Raw genomic sequence first — 27,985 nt, 5'->3', positions numbered from 1 at the left:
GCTGTGCAGCTGTGGCTTGATCAGAGTGTACCTATGAACCTGTTCAAGGAGGGGCGGTGTCATCACCGGACACTGGCGATCTATAGCCTATAGGGGATAGTAACAAGAACCAAAGTTTATCGGCATATGAACGCAAGGCAAGGAATCAGGAATCAACGACCAAGAACAAGCTCCCAACGTGGCAGAGCCTGCCTTCCACAGATGGTGCAGGGCCACGGCCCCAGGCCACACCCACTGAAAGGGCAGCCTTACTGCCCTAGAAAACAAAATAAGCGGCATGATATATGACACCCAGCAAATCAGGATAAAATAAGCAAGGTTAACTGTAATTTCATTCACAATCAAATTTCTTCGCAAAAAACTAGGCAAGCAGAAACAGGTGCTTCAGAAATGCAAGCGCAGCTTCGACAGTCGTACTCGTAGAACCAAATATCACAGAACAAACCACCGAACCAGTGAATTAAGAAAGATCCCACACAAAACTGCAGTTCTGTACAAGGCATTCCCTTTGTTTTGTGCTCCATTGCTCATGCTGAAAACACCTCGGATATTCTCATGCGATTTTTTTTTGTACAAAACATGTTTGGATAGATGTCTTTGGACAAGGTTCTTCCGTTAGGTTTTTAACAGGCCTCTTCGGGTAGCTCTACTCTTCAGCTTTCTCAGATTTCTGTAGTGGAAGAGGTCTACCACGCCCCATTGTAAAGCCCTTCGTTCCATCTGGCATTCTTGGTCCAGGAATAGGCTTGTTTAATGACTCAGAACCTGTCATACAGACATTAAAAAAAACCATGTTGATCCCACACTAGCAGAGTTACACAACTTATATACAACGTGAATATGCCTTTTACATGTTTGTTCTGGAGCCAAGGAATCACATGGAAGGAGATCAAGGTTCTGTGCAGATGTAACTGGAAGTGTTTTTAGGATAACCATGCTAAAAAATTACTGAGCCTAGATAATCCCAGGACATTACTCCAGATAAAGGCGGAAGTGGCTGTGGCTATAATCTTATAGGCCAGGAAACCATCAGGTACATAAATAATCTCGCTGCTCTACAGAAAGAAGCTGCCAACTACCCTCCCCATGAATGAATATGAGAATTAACTAGTATTGTCTCTCAATGGCACAGATATAAGAATACACTTCATGGCACCGTAAAAGAGACTGCTGTTGTATCACTACAAAACAACAACAACAACAACAACTTAGCCTTTTGTCCCAAGCAAGTTGGGGTAGGCTAGAGATGAAACCCACAGAAAACAAGAATAAGAAACACAAAAAGGGCACAGGCCAAAGGAAAAGTTAGCTGTAAGTTTAGAATAATCAACTTCAATTCTTGTTTTCTGTAGGTTTCGTCTCTAGCCTACCCCAACTTGCTTGGGACAAAAGGCTAAGTTGCTGTATCACTACAAAGGGCTACACAAATGCAGTACAACATGTAAGTGTATGAATACCTTGTTTGTTTGTATTTTGCTGAATCTGACTGTCACCTTTGTACTGGCCTTTTCGCCCTCCTTTAGGATTTGGCTTTTGGTGTTGGTGCTCAGTCTATATGTACAACCAACAGCCTATAAGAAAACTATATCCAGGATAATGATGGCAACATTCAAACGCTAAGCAGAAGTCATAATATAAAGCAAAATTCTACTAGGAAATAAATGTAAATGGACTTTTCAGTACCAAGCTCCCAGCATTTGTATTGTTCAAGAACAAAGGTCCAAATTATCAGCAAGAAAGCGCAAACTGTAAGTGATGCATTAAACAAGCTAATCTGCACTATTCTCAACCAGATAACTTGATAGAGCCAACAGGAAAATGGAACTATATTAGAAAATTTCAGACCTCAGTGGTGAAAGCAGAGTTCAAATTTTCCTTGTCATTAGTATTCTCCATTGAATCACCAATGCTGTTCTTTTCCAAGGCTGTTTGCTGTTCTTTTCCATGCTGATTCTGAATGTTCTTCTTGGAAACTGTATCCTGATTTTCTTTTGACGATTTGCTATGCTTTCCTGATCCCTTTGACAGAAGCCTGACTTTCATACCAGTTCTCCAGTTGCTCTCATCACTTAAGGTAGTAACCTAATATTATCAGAACATATAAACCAATTGAAGTTGATTATTCTAAACTTACAGCTAACGATACTTTACCAAATCTACTATTAGATAGGAGATTGGCAACTCACAGCCTTCTCAGCGGCCTCCACTGCTTCATACTCAACAAGGGCATGAACCTATGCAAATCTGCTCCGTTAACAACTTGTTTGGCGGAAAGGATACACCAAAATGATCTAACAGTAAAAAAGAATAATGTAATCTAGGGATCCTATTTTGCATTATCAAATATATTTGCAATGAATGGCTTTTCGCAACAAGTGGACATTGGAAAATACAGATTTGCAAATGACCGGTTAAAATCAATGAGTGTGAATCACAATTCACAATAAAAAAATCCAATTAAAATATTAGCAATAGTTTAAATAATGAAAAGACTAATTGATGTTGAGACCATACCTTACTACTTAAAATGAAGGCTGGCTTCTTAGCAGTTGAAGATTCTTTTGCTAATTCTGGATCATTAATTGTTATGTTCACAACTCTGAGATGTAATAAGGTAAATTACAGTGTCAGAATATTAAAACTCAGTCTCTAACATGTAATAGAAGCACAGAATATTACAAATGTCCAGATAACATACTTGCCAACTGTACCAAACTTTTCCTGTATACTCTCCATGGAGAAATCTGGAGGTAGATTTTCCACCAAAACTGTGCTTTTCTGCAAATACAAGATGTTACAACTCCGATAATCTAATACAATACATTCCAATAAGAAGGGAATCAGCTATTCACCTTTGAATCTTTCAGTTCATTCTGTGGCAATGGACCTAACCTCCTGACCCTTTTCCCATCTGAACTTACAACCTAAAAGAGCATAAGTGAACAATTATGTCTCAAATATATAAACCATGACATATCAACCGTACATGCATTACTGATAAACATCCAAAATTTCAAATTGCCAAACAGAATGAAAAGCAAAATATTACCAGCTTTGGTGATGTCTTGAGTGCAGCTGCAATTACTGAGAGGTCCTGAACAAGTTTCTTCATCCTTCTAAATGATGCGATAGTCTCAATAGGAACTATTATCAAAACAAATTTCCATTAGAGGAGAGCTTATACATTTGTAATACATGCTGCATATAGAACATCCTGTGGCAGCACAGTGTGAAGTGAACATAGAGCACTAAAATTGATAAACAATGATTAGCTCATATTATATCGCTCATGCTTCTGATCCAAGCACCAAACAGCCACAAGTGTGCAATGGGAGAGCACTAACATCTAATGGATTTTATACAAAATCCAAACCTATATCCTTTTTTCAGAAACACAAAAGAATAAAAACCATAATGTATAACCAAAAGGGATAAAAGGTATTTAAGACAAAACCGAAACCGAGGCCAACAACAACAAAGCATGCCACAAAGGGGAAAAGAGACGTCAGTTTAGTGACCACGTCTAAGTGCCGTTCAGTTTGGTGAAAAAACAGCATCCAAATTCATATTAAAAGTGTTAGGCCATCAACACTGCAAAGACCACACATAAGTTATGCCAGCTAAAGAAAGTTAATACTCTGCAGATCTCTGTGAACGGTAACATAATGCCCCTGAAATTACTTAGTCATCACAAAGTTGCACCCTGTAGGTGATCAATAAGATCTGTCGAACAGCAGTTCTGGAGAATATAAATATCTACTATATGTTGACACAAGCAGGACAAACACCTCAAATTTAATCAACATTCAATTTCATCAAATACAGTGGCTTAAGGGACAACTCAGATGAGTAAGGGACATATCATTTCCTGATGGCATCAACCAGACTCAGCTACCATGGCAGGGCACCAGGCAACATTCGTCAATTACAGGATCAGATTGAAATCTCTTCATGGTCCCACAATCAAGATAAATTAAGTCTAAAAAATGAGTGTAAAAATCTTGAAGGACAAGACATAATTATAAAGCACTCTGCAGATTGCGCAATCCATAACTTTCTTAACAGAATGGAGTGAATCAGACACCAACAAATTTGGTATTCATGGAGACCTAAACAAGCTTCTCGGCACAACTTAAAGCAAGCTGCACCAGGAGTACCAATGCAATGGTCTCATCATAAGTACCTGTCACATTTCTTCATTTTCATCTCCATTGCACATGTATGATTGCTAGGGCAAATCAAACCAGTGGCATTTTAATGCAGAAAAACAAAAACAGAGAAACCAGATATGCATCATGCTTAATGAAGAACCAGATATTTTGATCCAAGCATCTTAGTGGAAAATATTTTTGATGTAGAATAAAATAAAACACATCCTAAACAATAAAAAAAATCCAAGCATTTCATTACTGCTACAGTCCCACTACACCTTGCACAGCTAGGTAACTAGAATATATGAACTATACAGCATCGCATCATCAGTGTTTAGGCTAGGACACACTACTTACCAAAGCCCTTCTTGTTCTTCTTCACATATTTCAACAGGAACTCGTCGGTAGGAAGATTCTCATCACTGAAATAGTATTCCACCTGCAAGTTCGAAGCAATTCAATTTTCATCGTGCACATTTATCAAATAATCCATCTACGGTCGCACCTCGCACGCCTATACTGTCTAAGGTGCTAAGAGAACACAGGCGCAGGAGACGACATATTGAACTGAAATGCAGAAACATCGCACGAGAGAAGAGAAATTACAAGGTCAAACGAGCGGCGTACCTGCTTGACGATCTGGTCGCGGAGCTCGTCTGTGAGCGCGACCCCACCTGTGCCAGCCTCGGGCACCCCCGAAGAGGCAGCGTTGACGGTGTCGGGCGCGACGGGTATGGCGTCCTCCACCTCGCCCGTCGGCGAAGGAGGCGGCGGAAGCTCGTCGGACACGGCGAACGGACCCGGCGCGACGCCGTCGAGAGGCGGAGCCTGGCCGTCCATACCGGGGGGTAGGGCGTCCTCCACCTCAAGAGGCGGCGGCGGCGGCGGGAGCTCGTCGGCGACTGCGAGTGGCTCGGGGGCCAGGGCGTCGAGAGGAGGTGGAGCCTGGCCGTCCATTCCGGAAGGGGGAGATCAGGGGAGCCGAGGCGCCGCCGCACCCGGGCGCCGCCGCCGATCGTAGTCGTCGGCTGGCGGCTTCGGGTGGAGGCGTGCGGCCGCGGGCTCAGGGAGTTCGGTTGGCGATCTGGGCTACATATACCGAGAGGGGAGGGTTTCTCTCAGCGACTGAACGGCCCAGTGGGTTGTGGATTCCGTTGGTTTGTTTGTTGGGTCGGCTTTCTGTAGCAATTGAAGCCCACGCCCTTCATGACAATTTGGACTGCTTCGACGTGGATGGGGCCTGAAATGTAGTGGAAGTAGCCGGAATTTGGAGCCCAAAGCTTCAACAGCCAGCCAACCAAGGAGGAGGGGCACTCGATTGCTGCAGGAAACAGACCAGTGCAAGGGCAATGGCGCAATGGTCCACACGGCCCCAGCTCCGTTGCCTCATCCAGAGCTTGCCGGACGGAAGAGCGACGCGGACAATCATTTGGCCCCGACCAGCGGCAAACGGCGGTCATTTTTACAGAACTTTCTCTTTTCACTTTTCCGGGGCTCCTTTGACCCGCCTGCCTAAGGCACACATGGCTGATGTCTTACGGTCACGTCACTAGCAATGAGCGAACCCTAAGTAGCATTTGAGCCCAGGCTCTTGGTGCTAAGTTTTTTTTAAACCAAGTGAGATGGCATCGGTAAGAAAATCCAGCAAAAAAGAATCTCTGCCTTGAGGCTTATTCTAGTTTCTGAACAATTAGGTGGCTCGGAGCATGCATTTAAGGCGCACAGGACCAGGCAAGGTAGTCTTGCAACTGAAGAAACCTTTGTGTCGGAAAAGCCGGGCAAGGTCCTGTCCTTGCCAACTAAAATAAGAGAAAGATTGGTCTCATGGACCATTTTATATGTTCAGTATAGATTTTGTAAAAAAATGTTTAATATGGATATGGGCTTTGCTACTGTACACCAAAATAGTATTAATAGTTATTTTATAAATTTTAAATCAGAAAATAGAGGATTAGATCTAACTTGCATGCATGATTATTTGAGATCTCAGATTTCTGTTTTTTTCTAAGTGATGTGCCGGCCATTAAATTGAGACAAGAAATATTTTGTACCCCCTCCATGCACGTGACATACCCAGTAGATTGCATGTAACGTTTTCTTTTTTTTTTTGCCATCACGTCTTGTAACATAAATACATAATGTATCATGGATACCATGCACAATTTAGATCTAACATGAGTGACACGTGATGGAGCCTTTGTGCATGTGAGTGTGACATTGTTTCTTTTTCTTGGGGAATGACACGAACATGATTGGAGCCTTGCATAGTTGAGTTTGCATCTTTTTTTTTTTGACGTATGAAGGAACCACCGTAAGTTTGTAACGTTATTTTGGAATGACACGAGATGCATATACTGAACATTTCAAGATCTAACTTGAGATGTGTATAATAAACTTGAAAAAAATATGTTTCCAAACAAGAAAGATCGATATGTAACACATATGTCTAGCTACCAACATGCAACAAATTAACGTGCACACAATTGAATCCTACGGAATAGGGGACTTCGAGATTTTCATACATGTGTACATGCAAACATGCAAGCCCCTGTTAGATCCACGGGAGCAGCAATGCAGGTAGTTAGGATAGCCGGCTTTTTCCTTAATTAATTAGTAATTTAGTTTGTTTCTCCTAATATTCAAGGGCTAAGATTTATTTGAACTCTTACCTCCTAAAAGGTAATTTAGATATATACACTACTGGAGTCCTGTTACATGCCATCCACTTCGTTCCATGCATTGCCGCATGCCACCGTGGACTCCTTAAACGGGAAAAAATGTTACTGTAGCTTTCTGCCTGATCGATGCATTTTTAGGCTATGCGTTTTAAGAGAGCATTACCGTGCTGAATCCACGGCAAGAGATTGCTGGTTGCAACGGGTACGGACGCCAACCCCAACCGAACCAGGACGGGGAACCAATGGAGGTGGTAAAGAAGCGCCGATTTCTCGGGTGCCATAAGAAAAGGGCGATCAGTAACGGCTGTACCCTCCCGTGTCCGGAGACGGAACGAAAGATCTCGCCAACCCAGCCGTGATCCTTCACCACGCCGGCATCCTCGCCACCACTGGCCAGCTCGATCGCGCCCGAGAAAACGATGACGACGACGCGCGCCGATCCGGGGCTCCTTTTTCAGAGGGGGGTCATGTGACCCTCGCTTGGATCCTGTGGTTGGACGGATCGGATTGGCATCACTGCCTGGTCCTGGACGGAGCACGAGCATTGGAGCTGCCAAGTCCCCTGGCTTGCCTCCTTGTCCATGGCTGGCTCCAACTCCAGTGCTCGCCGAGCAGCGAGCACCAACCAGCGGTGGTAAAATTGAGCTGGGAGGTGTTCGAGTTCCCAGATGCCCGAGACTGAAGCAGAAGGGGGAATATCAATTCCAACGTTTGCCCTGACCTACGCCACGACGTCTACTGTGCTCATAGCAAATCTGGAAGAATCGTAACGAGGAGATCTTCAGAGGAGCAGAGCCGTCTCTCCTCAGACTACTGCTGGCGTGCAAGGAAGAAGCAACGCTCGTTGCCGATTGCCGCGCTCAAATCAAGGAATAAACGAAGCATGGTGTCGTTCCTTTTATTCAAGTATGTAATCTCTCACTAGCTTTCGGTACACGCTCTGCTTCGTAAAACTGCTGAACCTGTGGTTTTTTCAGTTGCAAGAGGCTCCATGAAATATATTTGGTGGGGATCCTCCCCCACCCCCGTTTCCCTAAAAAAAACCAGCGGTGGTACGAAGAGCAAGAGCCTTTTTGCAGCGTGTCTCATCTACCATTGTTTCAAAAAGTGCCAGCGAACGCTAGGCCAGCTGGTCTAGCAGTGCGCATGGCACCCTGCCGGCCCAGGTTTGATCCCCCACCGGAGCGAATTTCTTGGCCGGGGGTGGCTATCTAGGTGTTAAAAAAAAATTACCTCCCTCGTCCCACTCCGAAGCACAGGTGTATGGCTATCTCGAGCGATATTCTCCAAATGTCATCCCCTTCCTTTTCCCTCCATATGAACTTCATTCTCTGTACCAAACTTAACTCCAACAACATCCTCTATTTCCATCTTATATACCCTAGAATCTTAATTTTCTATCCTTTCCTCCAACTTCCCTTTCCCCTGCCGCAACGCCGAACGGGGCCGTCGCCGCCTCCCGCTCCCCGGCGTGCCACCCGCGCGCCCCACCTCCCGCTCCCCGGCATGCCGCCCGCGCGCCCCACCTCCCGCCGCCCCTCCCGCGCCCAGCCCGCCGTCCCGCCCGCGCGAGCCGCCTGCCGCGCCCCGCAGCGCCGCCCGCGCGCCCCACCTCCCGCGGCCCTCCGCCCCTCCCGCGCCCCGCCGGCCGCGCCCCGCCGCCCCGCGCGCGGGAGCTGCCTCGCTCGTCGTGCGCTTTCCCCTCCCCGACAGTTTCCTCCCGCGCCCGCGCGGAAGGGGCTGGTGGAGATGCGCTGGAGGGCGACCGGGATGGAGGACGCCGGTCGTGCCCGCCTCTGTGCGGGACGCAGGGCTCGTCCCCCATTTTACCGCACGCTATAGAGAGCGCCGCTGGAACGTTACAGGCGCTACAGTGTCCTCCGTAGTAAAGAACAGGCCGTTTTACAGGATATCGCTGGAGATAGCCTAAAGCCGGTCCAGTTTCGCTGAGGCTTCTGTGCCGCTGTGTATGGATGGAGTGGGGCCGGTCCAGTTTCGCTGAGGCTTCGGTGCCGCTGTGTATGGATGGAGTGGGGTTCGAGGATTTTCTCGATCTGTATGGTGTGACGAGGTCTTCTTCTTCCTACAGCATACATAATGCCGAGGTCGAGTTTTTTTTTCAAAAAGTGTTCTCATCTACCGCAGTTTTCATTTGCCCTCGCGGTCAACGGATTAGCAGTGTAACTGTGTGTTACTAGCACTTAATTACCGGTGACGGCAGCTTTTTACTGGCGGTGGAAGTCAACACTTCACATGCGGGGGCGGGGGGGGGGGGGGGGTGGGGGGCGGCGTCTGGCTCTGGCACGCGTACTCCGCGTCCTGAGATCATGATGCCCATACGGAATTACTCCACGCTGCTGAGCGAATCCGCGAGGCCGTAGAGCGACTGCCTCACTCCACTCCACGGCAGAGTCTGACCTGACGGGCGAGTACGGTAAGGCCACGCGCTTTCATGGCCTGGGCAGGAGCAAGACGAACGCCGTGCCGCTGCCGGCCTGCCGCCGTGTTTTACCATACCATACTGTGTCCATGTGAACGGCAGGAAATCATGTCGGTCTCCTCCTGCCTTCGGCATCCGAACCTTTTTTTTTCTTTAGGCTGTGTTCGTTTCCGGGTATCTAAATTTTAGAGGAGTCACATCAAAGAGAATCTTATCATTTAGAAGTATGAAATAAAGTCTAATTACAAAACTAATTGTAGAACCCTAGTGCTAATTCGCGAGACGAATCTAATGAGGTATATTAGTCCATGATTAGCGAATAATTACTGTAGCATCACTGTGGCAAATTATGGATTAATTAGGCTCATTAAATTTGTCTAGCGAATTAGCATCTAGCTGTGCAAAAAGTTTTATAAACAGATTTTATTTAATACTTCTAAATAGTAAGATTCTCTTTGACGTGATGGGTCTAAAGTTAGATAGCAGGAAACGAACAGAGCTTAGTTAAGCCTGAACTCTGAGTTCTGACACCACGTAGCGGCACTGGTGTGAGCGCCGAAGCGAACGAGGGCTCCGCGACACGGCCTCCGCGCGTCCCAAAGATGAGGACAGGGCCCTTAACTTAGCCTGTCTGATGATTGACTAGCCTGTCATCAGTGCCGTAACCTCTGAGATTATTATACTAAAGCGGCCGTACTAGTTTATTTGGGAGTAGGATATGCTGGCTAGCACAGTGACGCTCTCTTGTGCTTGAGCAAGACCTGGCCACCACACCACTGCTGGCTGTTCAGTTCCGGAAGTGGGCAGCATGATGGATTACGGATAGCCCGCTATGGATTACACAAGGGCACAAGGCGGAATCCCCGGCATCATCACCTGTTCGTGCTTAACAGGCGTCGCTTTTGGAGATGCTGATGGTTTCCAGCCGCTTTGTCTCCGCCCACCTGCTTAAAGCGAAAGCATAGCGCCATACACGGACGGGCGGGGCCTTATCGGTTTGGTTTGCCGCTGAGTTTCGTAGGCACGCTGTGGCGCACAATAATCATGCGCCGAGAAAGACCCCGTGCAGCGATGGCCGAACAACCGTTGTTCTCGCTTCACCGCGAATGGCCGTGCACGAGGTCACCATCTTCGGTGCATGCCATGACCGATAGAACGGGGCGTGCAGTGCAGATCCTGGAATGCAAGAGCTCAACGATGACAAGATCACACCTATAAATCAGATCCTGGAAAGACGGTTCTTCCTCGCTGAAAAACAAGTGAGTTGGTTCCCAGTGGTTACCGGGGGAAAAGACCTCACCTTGGCCACGGGGTCGATGGAAAGAGCACGGTGCGCGCCCTTTTCCGTGCTCGACAAAGTGGTGCCCAAACGGCTGCAAAAAGAGAAAGGCGGGCGCGCACTCTTGCATGGCATGGTCTCTAGAGCCCTGCAGCAGTATTGACCACTGTTGCCACAATTCTCACGCAGACAGGGGCAGGCCTGCGAAAAAAAAATAGAATAGTGGGGAACTAGGGAGAGTGGCCAGCAAAGTGCCAAAGGAAAAGGGAATCCATCGCCATGATCAGCTCAGCCTAGAGTGTGACCCCATAAAAAGCAGGGGAAGGTGGCCGGGGGCAGAGCTGCCTCCAACCCAGACGACGACACGGACGCGGCCCCGGCTCGGCTCGGCACAGCCCAGCACAGTGCCCTCTTGTCTCCTTCCTCTTCCTCTCCACTCAGTCCCACGCTACCACTCCCCAGCTACCACTCCCCAGTTCCCACTCGCGCCCCCAGCCAGGCTCTCTGCTGCTACTAGGAGGGCGGGGACGGAGCTGCAGAGCGGGGAGGGAGCGGAGAGGGACCGAGAGGGCTAGGAGATGGAGCGGGATTCGCTGAGTGGGAGGTGCGCATTGCTGGCGCTGTGCTCGGCGCTGCTTCTCCTGGCGGCGCCCGCTCGCCCGGCATGGGCTGCTCCGGTGGAGGATGGTACGCTGCTGCTGCTTCTCTCTGGTCCCTTCTCTTCTCGCCCTTCCTCCACCAATTGTTCTGCTCCTAATGTGTGGCTCGCTGCCGCAACCGCTCTCTTAGGGCGGTTTGATGCACACCTCTGTGGCTGCGGGCGTTAGAATCTGGGGGGAGATGGCTTTTCCTCTGCCCCTGCATCAGATCTCGCCACCTGAGGGAATGGGATTTGTGCTCCATTCTCTTGCCATGTCCCCCTGTTTATCCTGGCAATCCGGAGTTTATGAGCATCCAAGGCACACTAACTAGAAAGTTTTAGGGGAGCAACGAAAAGTAGCATTTGGTGCGATGTCTGATGTAGGGCAAGCATGCAACTTTGTGCATTTGGAGCCTAATACACATGCTTGCACTCGCTAGAAAGGTGGAAGGAGATATGCAAACTGCAAAGTAAAGCGAAGCCGTTCCTCCCCTCCTTTCTAGCATCTTTCACTATGACTCGGTATATCGAAGTAAAGATTTGCTCATAGGTCGGCAGGATCAACAGGACACCTTCAAAGTACACGGTAGTCATGGCTTACATCCTTCAGAGCTCAGGGGGAAAACGTGAAGCGCCTAGCTGTAACCATTTGGCCACGTCCTGTGGCTTGTGTCACCTTTGTGTAACTGCCGAAAACCGGCCTGTCCCTGTGTTTGACCACGCCGTTCTTTCCATCGTTATCCTGCATCGTTCTCATGGAAGTGCCTTCAGTTTTCCAGGCATACCCGATTTACCCTTAGTTGGACACAGCTTTGCAGTTTTCCTTCCAGTGCATATGGCGCTTTCATTGTGTTACCCTTTTGTTTAGTGCAGCATGTGTTCTTTTCCAAAGGAACATGTTACTATGGCATGGAATGTTTTGATGTGATGCCTCTTATGTCTGAAAATGACTAATAACCCCCCAAATGAGCTGCCCTGTAATTTGAGAAAGACGTTCTGTTGGATACAGCACAATGCAAAAACACACACTTGAGAAAGTCACCTTACGAAAAGTGAAATCCATTCCTTTTTTTTATGGAACTTAAACACTTCTTACTCCTGTTTGAATTGGTTTCATGAAACCACTGAAAGGATGAATGGAGTCGAACAGCGCAGCACATAGCTGGCAACCTCAATAAATTCCCCCATAAGGGTCAAATGGCTTGTTTAAAGGATGGCCGTGCCGTGGAGGTCCATGCCTATATATTTATGTCGGTACCTTCATCACCTCCCCAGATTCACGCCATGATCTATGGTGCTTGGGACATTTAGGTCTGGGCGTCTGGACCAGTACATGGGGTACCCATGGGAGGACGGTTGGTAGATGTTTCACTTTCACTGCCTCACCACATAAGATAGATGAGGTGTAGTCACATGGCTGTCCTTGTGAGAACAATGAAGCATAGTAAAGTGGTCTACTAGTAGTGCCCCGATGAACTGCATTGGATGTACAATAGAAAAACATGGACATGTTTTCCTAGTGGTTTGTGGCTAGGCACTGTTGAATTCAGCCATAAAAAATGATTCTACAGTGGGGGTTTAACTGACTTTCTAAACTTGCATAAGAGCCAAATTTTCTCACCCTTGTTTATGACAGTTGATTCAACTCTGCAAACCAAACTTCTTAAACACTACTGTGATTGTTCCTTCTCCATTTCACCACCTGAAGTTATAATAAATATCCCAGTAATTGTCCCAGTATAAATATCCTAGGTAAGATCTATACTGGGTTTCCTCACTGTGATACTGCTGTAATACTTGGCTGGGTGCAATCATTAAATTCATTGTGGGTTCTAAAATCATTTAGCACCTGTCACATATGCCATAAAGAGACAGCACATAGTGTACTAGATTTCACTGGGTCAAACTTATGATCCATCCTATGCAATAAATGCTAGAGCTAGACACCTAGACCCTTCTGATAATTTCCTCCGAGAACATGGTATACCATGCTGGTGGACTTCAGATATTAAGTTGAGAAGCGTCTTGATTCTTGAGTTGCAGTAGCAACGCAACATTGTGTTTGTAGTGGATTATTGCCAAAACTTGATACTTACTATAGTGACTTGGTGATTTCTTACCCAACAGGCCTGCTCAACAATGGTGACTTTGAGACCGCACCAGCCGGTGGTTTTGTCAAATCTGCGTCTGTTGCTGAGGGTGCATCATCAATCCCTGGCTGGACGATCAATGGTACGGTTGAGCTGATTTCAGCAGGCCAGCACCAGGGTGGCATGATCCTTATTGTTCCACAGGGTATCCACACGAGTCCTTGTCCCTGAATAAATTCTTTGAAAATAGCTGGGCATAGCCGTGTTTAAACATCTCAATTTGCATGACAGGGGATCATGCTGTACGGCTAGGAAATGATGCTAGTGTTGGGCAGGTGGTGGAGGTTGAGAAAGGCTCAGAGTATGCTATCACATTCAGCGCTGCCCGTACATGTGCCCAGCTGGAGGCACTGAATGTGTCCGTGCTAGGTGGTGTATCGCAGACAGTGGATTTGCAGACATTGTACAACATAGAAGGCTGGGATGCGTACGCCCTGGCTTTTCAGGCAACAGATGAGCAGGCACATATTCAGTTCATGAACCCTGGCATGGAGGATGATCCAACATGCGGGCCTATCCTTGACAATGTCGCCATCAAGAAGCTCTTCACTCCAGACAAGCCAAAGGGTATGAGATTCTAGACTTTTTTGAAGTTTAGAATGACATGTGATTTCAGTTTCAGCTTCCATTTTTTTCGTTACTTGTAATTAATTTAAGTAAATCTTGGACAGTTAGAAGTTATTCAAGCATATATGTGTTGTCGTTGTTTTTAACAGATAATGTGGTCCTCAATGGAGACTTTGAGGAAGGTCCGTGGATGTTCCCAAACACAAGCTTTGGAGTGCTGCTCCCGACCAACCTCGACGAGCAAACATCCGCCATACCTGGCTGGATGATCGAGTCAAACCGTGCTGTCCGCTTCATTGACTCTGATGAATACAAGGTTCCACAGGGGAAGCGCGCCATCGAGCTTCTGTCAGGCAAGGAGGGCATCATCTCCCAGATGGTGGAGACAACCCCCCAGAAGGAGTACAGCCTTACGTTCACGCTGGGGACGGCGGGGGACTCATGCCAGCCTCCGATGGCCATCATGGCGTTCGCCGGCGACCAGGCCCAGAACTTTCACTACTCGCCGATGGGCAACGCCACCAGCCAGGCCGCAAATGTGACGTTCACGGCGCGCGCTGAGAGGACGCGCGTGGCATTCTACAGCGTGTACTACAACACGAGGAGCGACGACCACAGCTCTCTGTGCGGGCCGGTGATCGACGACGTCCGCGTATGGGGCTTGAACGCGGCCGCCGGGTTGAAGGCAAGTGTCGGGCTGGTTCTCGGCGTTGTTGGTATGGTCGGCATGGTGCTGCTCTGAAATCTGAATTCCCCTGCGGGGTCTTGGGTGTGGGTTAAGGATATATAACCTCTTCTGTAACTCTGAGGAGGCCGCTAGTTTTGGTAGTAAGCTTGAAGTTTCTACGCGTTGAGTAATGTGAGCTTAGGCTGAAGCTACCAGAACCTATATGTGGTTGCTTGTGTTACTTCATTTGTGATTCAGGAAGTAGCATGCAATTAATATGGTTTTGTGTGGTCTGTGTGCCAAGAGCTTGTAATGTGAAATCTCAGAAATGTTCCAAGTTCATCTCTTCAATATATTAGAAAATTTGAAGAGTTCATATCATGGTTTTTTACCAGAGATATTTGGAGCAGCTACTGTAAATTGCATCGAAGAGGTGCGAACAGGAAGAAAGCCCAAGTTTTCGAGTTTGTCAGCTGCGAGCTTATTTCCAATTAAGTTTGCGGGTCTGATTCAAGAGCAGATAATAATGCCTGCACTCCCAGCCATAGAGGGCCCATACGACGAATTGCAGCAGAAAACCAGATCTTGGGCTGGTCCATGCAGTTTATTTGGGCCGTGTGATTTACCCCAGTACACTTTCCAAGAAAAAAAGATTTACCCCAGTACGCAACCTTTTATGCGCAAATGCGAGCTTTATTAATATCCGATTATTCCGGCGTCTCAAGAAAAATAGTACTGCACTCTATGATGAACAGGTTAATATATGAAAACAATGATTTGGAGTAGAGGAAATAAAACTAGGTTTTCAAACAAGTTGTTGCGAACTTGCGGCAAAAAATCTCCACGATTTTTTACCAACTACTCCTATATAAGCTGCTGCTGATATCCTGTCAGCATTTATAACACCAGTGATCAGATGCAAACGCCATCACTACCCTGTGTGCATGCAAGTCAAAGAAAAAGGCCAACCATTAAAACTCCCAATCATCGCTAAACCAATCACATGCAGCAACTTGCATCGCTCGATACAGTTGCGCCCACAACTAACCACGATTGCTGGAGCATATTCCGAGAGACGACGCCCCGCCAGTTGTGCCCTGAATGGATGGTGCGTCGCGGCGGATCTGACGCTACTCTCGAAGCTCACGAAGATCTCGATCATATGGTGGCACACGACGCGGCCTCGACTACTAGATTGGTGCTGACCATGCGCCGCTCGCGATCGGTCAGGCACTCGAGCTGCCTGACACTGGCCAGCCAGGGTCCGAGAGGGTCAGAGGGAGACGGCAGCATGTTGGTGCCGCGCGTGCACGCAACGAACGGGGAGCCAGGCATTCCATTCCCTCGCTGAAAGAAGCCGGCGGGCGGCGGGACGGGCGAGCTCGGTGCTGTCATTTCCTCGCCGCCACAGGTCGTCGCAGCACCGAGCCGGATGTGTCCCGGCGGTCACATGCGCTGCCGCCGCGAGCCTGCGAGCGAGTGATCGATCAAACGGCCACCAACCTAGGACCGGCGGTGAGTGGGAGTGGGAGAATGTGGGATACATCAGGGGTGGCCAAGTGGGGAGAGAGATGCTTGTGCAGCCACTACAGGCTCATATCTGTCAGGCTGACACTGGGCTACTGACATGCTTGCAGTTTGCATCATTGCAATGGCTGTGTCATTAGCAGTTAACCCGACCCTCGCTGCTGCTCCTGAGCTGCACCGGCCGGTGAGACAGTCTGTAAGATCTGTGCCCCTCGGTGAAAATGGATCGGCATTTTGCCCCCGGTGCAGGTGCGCGTCTCTAGTTGGCGAATGGGCTCTGACTGATTTGATTTGATCCATCGGCACGGGTGGAGTGAGGCTGTTGTGATGGTGCACCGTAAAGGCGCATGATTCTGGGGCAGCTGCCAGGAAAGAAAGACAGGGCCCGAGCAAGCTGGGCTGCACGATGATCGCACGACCCAGATTTCAGCGTTAGCCATAGCACGTCCGGTGCGCCAACGATGCACTCCAGGTGGGTCGTGTCGCGTGCACGATCCCGGACGCGCACGGGGCTTGCAAGTACGCCCGTTCATGCGACGGCGATGGGACCGGACCGGCGATCCTAATGGTAGCTTTAGCTTCTGCGAGGCGTAGGCTGGTGGTTACGCTGTTTCTTCGTCCTCGGCCCTACTGACAGATCGACAGGCCTGAACCTGCTAGTATTGTTGCCGTGCATCTATGGTGATGCGTTGGCACCATGTGTTCCGAGATGATTTGCAGTAGACAGGTGCCTGGTACTCTGGTCCTACGAGTGAAATCGTGTCCATGCAGCGGAGATTTGGAGTCCAAGACGGACTCGAACGGATGCAGTTTCCGGCCAAGAACAGGGCGCTGGAAGTCACGCGAGATCGAGGAAGACGAAGACCGGCTTCTGCTTATAGATGCCGTCTCCCCCTGGGCATCGTCTGCACTGATTGCCGGAGCCGTCCGTCCCTTCTCGAACGGATAAGAAGCAAGACCTGTTGCGGGATGCGGCGAAAATGGCGGCCGCCATTGTTGATCCTGCACTCGACGAGTCAGATCAAATATCGCCCCCTGTTCCTGCTCGAACTGAGAAGAAAGAATAGCTACTCTGATGCTGAAGTTTCAGAAACCGGGAAACAAAACTCGGAACTGAAGTCCCGATTTCACTGTCACAGCCATCGACGTGCGTCCATCTGAAGTGAATTGCGAGTTTGCGACCGGATTTCACTGTCACAATCATCGACATGACGGATCTTCCCCTGCCAAATGACGGTCAAACCAACAGGAAAATTACTGCAGGGCTGCTGTGTGCTGTACTAGTACGCCATGCGTCCAACCATCCATCCAAGAACGTATTCCTATCATCAGGTTCTGGTAGTCGAAATCAGCTCAAGAAAGTGCAAGATCTAGCCTCAATGGAATAACTTGATTTTTTTTTGTCCCCTACCATTGCTTAACCAATCCAAAAGTGAAAGCGCTGATCACTTTAGATATTCACCTCAGAATGAAAAGAGCCAGAAAACACACACAGGGCCCGTGCTTCCGTGCTATGCCGAATGGTTGGAGACAAACTAAAGATCACTTTTCAAAATCTCATAGCGAACCTCCTATAAACAATTCTTTGGGGATTCCATGACTAAAGCATTGGTTAAACAACGTGTAGCGTATATTAGGGTGCTGGCTTTCTTTAGTTTGCTGTTCTTTTTTAGATTACAAAGTTGATCCGTTGCCTTTAAACAGCCTACTGCTATATTTTTTTTCTTCAAGTCCAGCATAATGATATTCTCCCCTCACTACAGCCATTATATATGACTGATAAGATCAATTCTGTCCTAGCACTTGAGGCTATAGTTATCCAAAAACCTTTCCAACATGACACTGATAATATCTTTTAGGGCATCAGACAAGCATAAACTCAGTCTCGATCGATTTTGACATCCATTTTAGTGTCTACTGCATGATTGCGCCGTAGATCATCCGAAACTTATGATCTCTGAGCCACTACGTATAAGTGTGGTACCATATCACAGGAGCGTTTACTACTGAATTACTTATGCGCATTTTAGAATGTGCTATCTCAGTTGCAGTTCATGTCTTTTTCTCAGAGCTTTTTTTTATCCTAGTTGGGAAAGTTACCAGGAGGCATCACTGATTATAATAAGAGAAATATAAAAATTCGTACCTCTGCAAGGACCATAAAAAGACTTCAAAAAGGAAGAAAATTTTCACGTCGTTTTTTCTCTCGAGAATACATTCGCGCCGCTTATCAACAACGCATGGCATTGGAATAACCAGCCTTTACGAAAATACAGATAAGCTCTGGATTTCCACTTGTAAATCAGGCTACCACTGGACATCAACTTCATAACTGGCATGCAGCTGAAACCGAAAGGTTATGCCCTTTCTCACCCTGAAAACGTAGTAAACACAACACCCGGCCTCGGCATTCGCCCACTACGGCGATGGACGCACCACCAGCGGCCCCCCGGGCGCAATCGGGGATCGACAGCTACCTCTGCGAATCAGGAAGCGCCCGACAATTCCAATTCACCATCACCATGTCTCTGCTACGAGACAAGACCCAAAGCAGGAAGGATACTGTATCGTTTTTACACTGATGTTCCACAGGCAAATTGGTCAGAGCCAGAGCACAGAGCCACTAGGTTGTTTAGCTAGAGACGCACGCGGGACCTGGTCCCTCCCGGCCTCCCTCCCCAGTATAAATACGCCATGATGCGGCGGCGTCCGTCTGCAGAATTCACCAGCACGATCTATCGGCCTGCAGCGAGAATGGCATGCCCTTCCTTTTGCACGAGCGCGTGGGCGCCACGCCTCCCATGCTTCGACGGCGACATCAGCAACAGGTTCAGAGGCCGCAACCTCTCCGGCGACCTCCTGCCGTCGCTGGGTGCGACGACGACGCAGCAGCCTCCCAAGATCAGGGGACACCTCGTGTCACCCTACGATCCCCGTTACCAGTACGAGTTCTTGCATTGCTGTATATCTGTGCACGATCAAGAACCAATTTTATTTTCTGCTGGCATGCAGGGTCTGGGAGATATTTCTGATCCTCCTGGTGGTGTACTCGGCGTGGATATGCCCGCTGGAGTTCGCGTTCCTGAGGTACCTGCCCAGGGCCCCTTTCATCGTGGACGATGTCGTCAACGGGTTCTTCGCTGTCGACATCGTGCTCACTTTCTTCGTCCCGTACGTCGACAGCAAGTCCTACCTCCTCGTCGACGACCCCAGGAAAATAGCAGTCAGGTGCTAGCTACTTTTCCGCAGTTTCTGAACAATGGCATGCGCTGCTTCTTCTGAACCTGTTCTCTTCTTGGGCTGTCTGCAGGTACCTGTCGTCTTGGTTTGCCTTCGATGTCTGCTCGACATTCCCGTTCCACTCCATCAGCCTCCTGTTCAACCGGCACGACCACAGCCTTGGACTCAAGTTCCTCAATGCTCTCAGGCTTTGGCGGCTGCGCAGGGTCAGCTCCTTATTTGCACGGTAAGCACTAGTAGAACACTGCACACTGAACATATCATGACACTGGTCAATGCAAGCAAGTAATAACAGTGCCATGTTATAGGCTTGAGAAGGACATCCGGTTCAACTACGCAGTGATACGCTGCACAAAGCTCATCTCGGTACGTCAAAAGCATTCCTCCTCTGTAGACGAACCGTGTTCATCAACGTGCAGGATCATTGATCAGTCTCTGCGCCAAATAAACGGGTCGTGCAGGTGACCCTGTTCGCAATCCACTGCGCCGGGTGCATCAACTACCTGATCGCGGACCGGTACCCGGACCCGAGGCGGACGTGGATCGGCGCCTCCATGCCGGACTTCCGGGAGGCCGGGCTGTGGGTCCGGTACGTGACGTCCCTGTACTGGTCCATCACGACGATGACCACCACGGGTTACGGCGACCTCCACGCCGAGAACACCCGGGAGATGCTCTTCGGCATCGCCTACATGCTCTTCAACCTCTGGCTCACCGCCTACCTCATCGGCAACATGACCAACCTCGTCGTTCACAGCACCAGCCGCACCAGGGACTTTGTATGCCCATGCCGCTCAGTGCTCTGATGTGCTCATCATCTGACTTCTGACCTGTGCGTGCCTACTGCATGGAAATGCCGCAGAGGGACATGGTCCAGGCGGCTTCGGAGTTCGCGGCCAGGAACCAGCTGCCGCAGCAAATCGAGGAGCAGATGCTGAACCACATCTGCCTGAGGTTCAGGACGGAGGGGCTCAAGCAGCAGGAGACGCTGGAGATCCTCCCCAAGGCGATGCGCGCCAGCATCTCGATCTGCCTCTTCTTCCCGGTTGTGCAGGGGTCCTACCTGTTCAAGGGAGTTTCCTCAGGCTTCATCCAGCAGCTGGTGAGAGAATCCTGCCATATTTTTTTAGAGAAAAACAACCAACACGCAGCGGCGGAGGGAGGCTCATCACAAAGTTGGCGGTACTGTAACGTGCAGGTGACGGAGATGCAGGCCGAGTACTTCGCCCCGAAGGAGGATGTCATGCTGCAGAATGACAAACCGTCAGACCTGCATCTTCTTGTTTCGGGAGCAGTGGTTACGTCGTCAGGATAACCTTGCTTACGGTCAGTGGCGGAGGACCTTGCGTGGTAAGGTATGGCAACCGCCATACCTACGCTCGGGAATCGGGAGAAAAAAATTTAGGCCGCCCCTGCCCCTGCTCCCCCCCGCGCCACCGCCCCTGCTCCCCCCGCGCCCCCCCCCCCCCGCCCCCTGCTCCTCCCCGCGCCACCCGCCGCCCCTTGCTAGCCTGCTCCCCCCCCCCCCGCGCGCCGCCGCCGCCGCCTGCTGGCCTGCTCCCCCCCACGCGGCGCCGCCCCTACTCCCCCCGCCATACCACAATTTCGTCGCGTCCTCCGCCACTGCTTACGGTTAGTGTGTAAATCTCCTTGGAATTTTGACCACATGGTGACCAAAAATGGGTGTCCGTTTTATCCGCAGGACGTTCTGGCATCCCTTGATGGAACAGAGCAGGTAATCTGGCATCCTCAGTAGACAGTAGCTCACATCAAACGAAGATAACACATACGACGCTGAAGATAATGGCCTTTGAAGTCTGAACTCTACAGTACCAGCTGCTAACGTCCTAACGAGTTGTTCGTATTCCAGATCTTTGGGAAAGCGGCTGAGGGAGAGCTACTAGGAGAGACCGGAGTCATGTCCAACAAGCCACAGCCGTTCACCTTCCGGACCACGAAGCTATCTCAGATTCTGAGGATCAGCAGGTCCAAGCTGATGGACATCATGCAAGAAAACAGAGAGGACGGTCAGATCATCAGAAGCAACTTTCACCAAGTAAGCGCATGAGCACGATCATATCGTACGCTTAACAAGTTAGTATGAGCTCAGATAATCTAACGGCTTCGTGCTTCACATGTACAGAAACTCCGGATGGAGCAGAGATTGTACATCGCAATGCATCAAGATGATCGGGTCAGTGCGTTTGAACAGAGGCTGGATCCCTGAGACAGTCTCGCAGGTCGACGCTTGAATTTATTGCTCGGACAAACCTACCACTAAAGAGCATGTATTAGGGTAAATTCAACAATAAGTTCAAGTATGTTACGTGGAGGGAATGAATTTTGCTGTATTTCAAGCACAAACTTTGAAGAGTGGGCTAGTAGCGCCTTCGCTGCGTTAAAATAGCAGGAGCGGAAGGCCAAGACATGATGGGCCGAAAGTATTCTTAGTTTTGGCTTTTCGGCCCAGGAATACTGAACGGGCTCGATTGGCAATCATCGTTGTAAAAGCAAGTTCCATGGGCATCTTGACAACAAATTTACTAGGTATTGCTCATGGGCCCATTATCGGATCTTTCCGGTAACAAGTTTTTTTGTTTAGGGCTTCTTACGGGTAACAAGTTCGGAATCAAGCTCGCTGCTGCTGCTGGAGAACTGGGCAACAAAACTTGCGATCGGATCATCAAACACGATCACACGATCTGCTTGGAACTGCATCACATTTTCTTGAATATGCGATCACGGGAAACGCGATTGCGCAATCTGCTTGGAAGTACATCGAATTTTCCCACACGCAAAACAAGCAGTCACCGTTACACCAGTTCATCGTACCAAACCACTTTGCTTGCCAAATACTGCAGCCTAAATCCCCCCCCCCCCCCCAAAAAAAATACTGCAGCCTCCTTTACTCCACCCACCGTCATGATTTTGCAGTGCGCAGGAGGGAACACGTTTGAGTTTGAAAACCAAAGCCGGACTCAGGACGGCAGGCACCACTCGAAACCGAACTCAGGACTGCAGCTTTAGCATTCACCCGGCCAGTGCTGTAGCTTTGGATTCCCTCCGCCGGCACGCGTGGCAGCGCAACGGCTAGCTTGCTGACCGCTGGCCCTGGCCACCCGCCTCCCCCTGCGCCTACGGCCTTCAACTTTTAAACGGCTAGTCCACTCCCAAAGACCAGGCGTCCGGGCAAACAGGCACGCCTGGTCCCCGCCCCCGCCGGATTCGAACGTTTCCGAAGCTCCCCGCCGCAACGGCTAATCCCCTCGTCCCCGCTATAAATCCGCCGCTCCACCCCTCGCATCCCCACACAGCACTCGCAAACCCCACTCGAGCGCAGCAGCGAGCCCCGAGAAGCCGACGAGAAGGGAAGAAGGAGCCGTCCGCCGAGCGCCCAAGCAGCAGCTCTAGAGCTCTCCCCTTCTCGTCTCCATGGCCGCCTCCACAAAGACCGCCTTCGTCCTCCTCGCCGCGGTGCTCCTCGCGCTCGTCGCGTCCGCGGCGGCCAGCAGGAAGCTCGAGGACGAGGACGCCCTCCTGGGCAGCCTCGCCCGGCTCCCGCGCCGGCCATGGGCTCCGCCGCGGGGTTCGCCGCCGCCGCGCCCGGGGCGTGGGCCGTCGCAGCTCTCGTCTCGCTCGTCGCATTCCTCGCGCACTGAGGGCGCGGCTTGGCCTTGCTGGGATCCATCCGCGGGGGGCGAGAGATGGAAGGTGGTAGAATCCTGTGATCTGGATTTGCTGGGAGAGGAGAGGGGAATGTTTGTGTTCGTTCTGTTCGTTATAGGCGTTCCAGTACTGCTGATCTCTCTTTTGCCTGTATAAGAGAGAATTATGCCTTTTAATAATATCATTTATTTATTTGTTATTCTTTTATAATCTGTGTTCTTCTGTGTCGATCTCTTCGATTTGCATTTCTGGTTTGCGCACGGAAATTTAACAAGCGACAGAATTCAGTAACGCCACAAAGTTGACAGCGACTAAAATTATGCGACGGCGAAGAGGATTCAGAACGAGCGTGTACCTTTTCACTCTGACTGGATCTCGAATTTTCACTGCGTGTTATTTTCCCCCCTGAATTAAATTAAATCGCTACACTGAGCATTGGCTTCCTGAGTTCCTGGTTGACCTTTTCAGAAAAGAGTTCCTGGTTGATGTGTTGCGGCCTAATCCCACCCACTGGTAGCCTAACATAGACCTCTATTGGGCTTCCTTAGGCCCATGATGTCTTCTAACCCTAGACTATGAATTTGGTTGGTAGGCACGTGAGATCGTTCGGCCCGCCAGGAGCGAGATGGGAAAGGAAGCCCAACTAGAGGCAGATCGCATCAGCCCAACAGCAAACAGTCCGTCCACTTTTGAATGAAGAACATGGACCTCCGTCCGCAGAGATCGATCATGCGTCGTCTCCCCCTCTCCCCTCGCCGCGCCGCCACCCGTGTGATTCCGTGGTGCGTCGGGTCCTCTGCGTGGTTGCTCAGCTCCGCATCGGCTGATTGGCGAAACATTTTTGGGTGCCGCCTCCTCTCCACGCCGGGGACCATCGATTCCCCCGCCCCCGCCGCGCATTCCACGGGACAACGCCGCGCGTTCTCGCTGCCGCACCTTGCGTCCGCCGCCGTAGGGCACCCCCACCACACCAACGCCCTGACCCCCTGAGCAACCACCCGCCGGGGCTCCAGGCAATAATTCCGCGATCCGCTCGTCCGTCGCAGCCTTTTTTCCGTGTCTCGGAGTGAAGGCTGTGGCGCCCCCTCTCCATGAATTCAGATCCAGGCGAAAAGAGAGAGGAGGCGCTAACAGTGCCGCACGTGCTTTTAATCTCAGGGTGATCGCGGGCCAGAGAGAGAGAGAGAGAGAGAGCGCTTGCTTGCTTGAGGTGACGGTACCACTAGCGCGTGACGACGCGCCATGCGCGTCAGGAGGAAGGAGGAGACGGCCGCCCCGGGGGGCTCGTCTTCATCTCCTGCCGCCATTATCGGCCACTTTGCCCACGCTGCTAGTTGTTGATGAGACACCCCATGTGTTCATATGAACCTGTGCGGGGCGGCGCGTTTCTTTGGTTTTGTGGCTGTAGTGGTGGCGATCAGATTTTCTTTTCAATTTCTTGCCACGATCATCCTGTGCGGCCCTGGGCCAATGACTTGACCAAGTGGAGTATAGTATATTAATATCCTTAAAGTTGATTTTTAGATTAAGGAAAAAACATGGTCTTGAACATTCACGAGGGAATGTCTACGACCATAAAGAAACACATCTGGCCATACAGCCAGAAGGTTATAAGAGTACTTGGACTCCAAACCTTCAACCGAGGAACACAACAGACAAGAAAGGAGGAATTATGAAAAGAAAGCATGAAAGACTAAGCTTCGAACTTCTTCTACGTCCTTCCTTCAACCTTGCTTTGGTCCTCACGCGGTAATAAAAATCTCACATCAACTGTCTTCTTATAAACTTTTAATGTAAGAATCGTCGATGGTCATGTTCGGTCACCTTGTGATCTAGAAACCGCACTGAGTCCATCTCTTCTACAATGCAAACAGATCAGGCACCGCCATTGGTCCAAACTGAGTAAGGTGTCATCATCAAGGACTCCAAGACGACGTCTCAAGAGGGGAGCAACATCAAGATGCTGATGAGTGATATGCGTCACGACAATTTTGTTTGTCCAACAAGTTTGCCAAATTTTGTTGCATTTACACCAGCAAACTTTTAGGTAGAACGTCCTTGCAGTGAGGAATTTTGACATGTGACTACCAGTACCATCGTTCAAACTTGACACCGTATATAGCTGCTGCAGGAAGCGCCAAGCAAACAAAACGGTTTCACGTATCGCCTGCGCCTCCAACCAGACAGCAACAAGCGTCCTTTGCCGCATGGGCCTGCAGGAGCAACTTACCGTCTTTCGTGAACCCTCCCACTGTCCCACAGCGTCCTGATAACTCGAGGCTGGGGCACGCCAAGCACATTGCAAATAGCACGGCGCATGATTGATCGGTGCTGGCAGGGCGTGGGCGCCGCGGCAGGGCGCGATGATACGACGGGATAGGCGAATGACGTTGGTTACCATCGAGCTTATCTTTGACACCACCCCGCCGGCCGGTCGCCGTAAACGTGGTGGATCGGATATGCAGACGCGCGTGGCCCGATCGGGCCACCATCCGATCGCCGGGAGAAAGAGGCAGCGCTCGTACTGGCTGCTGCTCCCCCGCAAGTGGAGACACCCACTTCTGACGAGACATGGCGCACAACGATAATACTGTCCGGACTGATGACAGTTGCGTTTACCCGGACGTTTGAACCAATGCGCAAATCTAGGCCGAATCGGATCTGGCCACTGGGCTGCGAGCAAATAAAGGTGTTCGGACAGGACAGTGCCCCTGCAGCCAGCTGGGAGAAAAGAGCGTGGTGGAACGAAGGGTGCCGTTGGACAGACGCTGATCATTTGGCTACGACTTGACTGAATCCTGCCTCTGCCGTCACTCTGCGCGTATCTGACCGCAATCGGAAGCGCTGTTACCGCGTCTCCTCCAAGCAGCATGGAGCGTGGATCCGATCCGAGGAGTTACCACTCGCGCGGGTGATCTCCGTCAAAAGCGACGGGACGATCAGGGGGTAGATCGCGCGCGATCTCTTTTGCTTTTCCGGAGGGATTCTCGTCGCCGAGGAATCGGCTGCCGCCTCTTCGGGCACCACCGCACCACACAAGTACGCGGCCAGTACGAGCGCTGCCTCCTGTACAAGTTGCAAGAAAATAGATTGTCCAGGAGGTACATCAAATATAGTTCTTTGCTAGAAAGAGATTTAGAAAGGGAAAGGCGTCTCAACCGTTTGTATAATGGGACCGAGGCTAATTGTATTAGTGAGTTGCGAATGCGTAAAGCCGTTTTCCATAGGATATGTGACCATTTAAGGTCTCTTGGGTTGTTACAAGACAGTATGAACGTCTCTATTGAAGAGCAGCTTGCTATGTTCATGAAGTTTGTTGGCCATAGATGGACAAATAGGTCGGTTGCCTTTGAATTTTTGCGTTCCGGAGAGACAGTTAGTAGATACTTCAATGCTGTTCTAGATGCTCTATGCACTCTATCCCGCGACGTCATTACTATGAGAAGCACTGAGACACATCCAAAAATATCCAACAGCCCAGGAAGATTCCACCCATACTTTAAGGTAACATATACATATGTAATTAGAATTTAATCTTATATTCGTTAATTTGTAGTACCTACTAATAGAATAACTTTTTTTTTTATTTTTCCTAGAAATGTATAGGGGCTCTGGATGGCACTCATATCCCAGCATCGGTTCCTCTATATATGCAGGATAGGTTTAGAGGTAGAAAACACTTTCCAACACAAAATGTGTTAGCTGCCGTAGACTTTGATCTTAAGTTCACATATGTCTTGGCTGGATGGGAAGGATCAGCTCATGATTCCTATGTGCTACAAGATGCATTGTCACGCCCCTCAGGATTAAAAATTCCAGAAGGTATTTAGTAAAGTCATAAGTGATGCCTAGTGTTTTGTCTTAAAAAAATTGTACCTAACTCTAGCTAAATCCAATTGTAGGTCACTATTTTCTAGCTGATGCTGGTTATGTCAGACCCGGGGCCACCGGGCTGGGCACGTTACGAAGTTTAAGAGATTAAGCCCGTCTTGTCTCTTATTCGTTTTGTTTATCTCTTGTTTATCCCGTTTAAATAGGAGATAGAGCTAACCAATACAGAGAGGATCTACTCGAGATCAGTTCGGGTGTGATCCCTCGGAGGGGGTTGGTTAGCATCTTTGTAACTCTGACCTCTCGGATATATAAGGGAGGTCAGGGACCCCCCTCAAGAAAAGAGATCATTAGGTCATTCTATACAGAAGGCAATACAAACCATACAGGACGTAGGGTGTTACGCTCCGTGCGGCCCGAACCTGTCTAAGTTTTGTGTTCCTTGCACCTTCAAGTTCCTGATCTCGGCGTCCCCTCACCCAAAAACTTACCACCTTGGGTATACCCCGCGGTGGGCAGCCGGTTAAACACCGACAGCTGGCGCGCCAGGTAGGGGTGCACGTCGAAGATCCACCGGCGAGCTCGATGGCATCGTTCAGATTCATCAGGTCAGTTCCCTCTCAGGGTACGACGTTCGTTTTTGGTTCATGGGTCTGCATCGCAGATGGTGCGGGCAGTTTCCGGCGATTCCTCGTCGACATGAAGCCAAAAACCTCCGCTGCGGATCTCCGCAGCGACCTTGACAAGTTCGTCGACGGGCTCGACAACTTGCCGCTCCACGCTTCCGCAGCACAGATCGAGTTGGAGTCCGATCTAGCTTCGACTTCTTCTGGTGTTGTGGCAACTCCCCCTGGTTTGGATTCGTTCCAATCTAGGGACCAGCACAACCGATATCAACTCGGTTTGTGCGATTTGGCCACTAACCTTCAGGAGGCCCACGACTCTGGGTCCCTCTCCATGTCTGAGAATGACCTGGACTTGTTACTCCAGACCGGAAAGCTTGAGGCCACCGCGTGTCGGGGGGCTTCGGGTTGTTCCGGTACCGGTGATCTGGTGGTCACCCCCCTGCCGGAGGGGCACGTGGTGTACTGGAGGGGCATGACGCTCCCCAAACTACTCGAGGCAGAGGGCCGACTCGTGGCCCACCTC

General features: G+C 49.9%; 3 protein-coding genes and 1 pseudogene across 3 annotated transcripts; 3 read left to right on the top strand and 1 right to left on the bottom strand.

Annotated features, from left to right (window-relative positions):
- Window positions 1-310: 310 nt before the first annotated feature.
- LOC112894909 (la-related protein 6A) lies at window positions 311-5,207 on the bottom strand. Its single transcript, XM_025962753.1, has 10 exons — window positions 4,779-5,207; window positions 4,509-4,590; window positions 3,050-3,144; window positions 2,853-2,924; window positions 2,699-2,778; window positions 2,515-2,599; window positions 2,187-2,234; window positions 1,846-2,082; window positions 1,458-1,551; window positions 311-765 (listed from the first exon to the last, which is right to left on the bottom strand). Exons 1-10 carry the CDS (start codon window positions 5,106-5,108, stop codon window positions 647-649), a joined length of 1,242 nt encoding a protein of 413 aa, XP_025818538.1. The 5' UTR covers window positions 5,109-5,207; the 3' UTR covers window positions 311-646.
- Window positions 5,208-10,883: 5,676 nt separating this feature from the next.
- On the top strand, window positions 10,884-14,923 carry LOC112895995. Its single transcript, XM_025964030.1, has 4 exons — window positions 10,884-11,235; window positions 13,316-13,483; window positions 13,570-13,905; window positions 14,055-14,923. The coding sequence occupies exons 1-4, from the start codon at window positions 11,127-11,129 to the stop codon at window positions 14,645-14,647; spliced, it is 1,206 nt and encodes a 401-aa protein (XP_025819815.1). The 5' UTR covers window positions 10,884-11,126; the 3' UTR covers window positions 14,648-14,923.
- A 3,907-nt stretch (window positions 14,924-18,830) lies between these two features.
- On the top strand, window positions 18,831-21,896 carry LOC112893913 (potassium channel KAT3). Its single transcript, XM_025961440.1, has 10 exons — window positions 18,831-19,041; window positions 19,112-19,327; window positions 19,410-19,565; window positions 19,648-19,705; window positions 19,801-20,118; window positions 20,202-20,441; window positions 20,538-20,636; window positions 21,042-21,074; window positions 21,210-21,395; window positions 21,483-21,896. The coding sequence occupies exons 1-10, from the start codon at window positions 18,854-18,856 to the stop codon at window positions 21,564-21,566; spliced, it is 1,578 nt and encodes a 525-aa protein (XP_025817225.1). The 5' UTR covers window positions 18,831-18,853; the 3' UTR covers window positions 21,567-21,896.
- A 665-nt stretch (window positions 21,897-22,561) lies between these two features.
- Window positions 22,562-23,212, top strand: LOC112895317 (annotated as a pseudogene).
- Window positions 23,213-27,985: the final 4,773 nt, after the last annotated feature.

The sequence above is a fragment of the Panicum hallii genome, chromosome 5 (assembly GCF_002211085.1).
Source record: "Panicum hallii strain FIL2 chromosome 5, PHallii_v3.1, whole genome shotgun sequence".
Taxonomy (NCBI): Eukaryota; Viridiplantae; Streptophyta; class Magnoliopsida; order Poales; family Poaceae; genus Panicum; species Panicum hallii.
The sequence above is the reverse complement of the archived record's forward strand: the minus strand, read 5'-3'. Positions and strand labels throughout refer to the sequence as shown.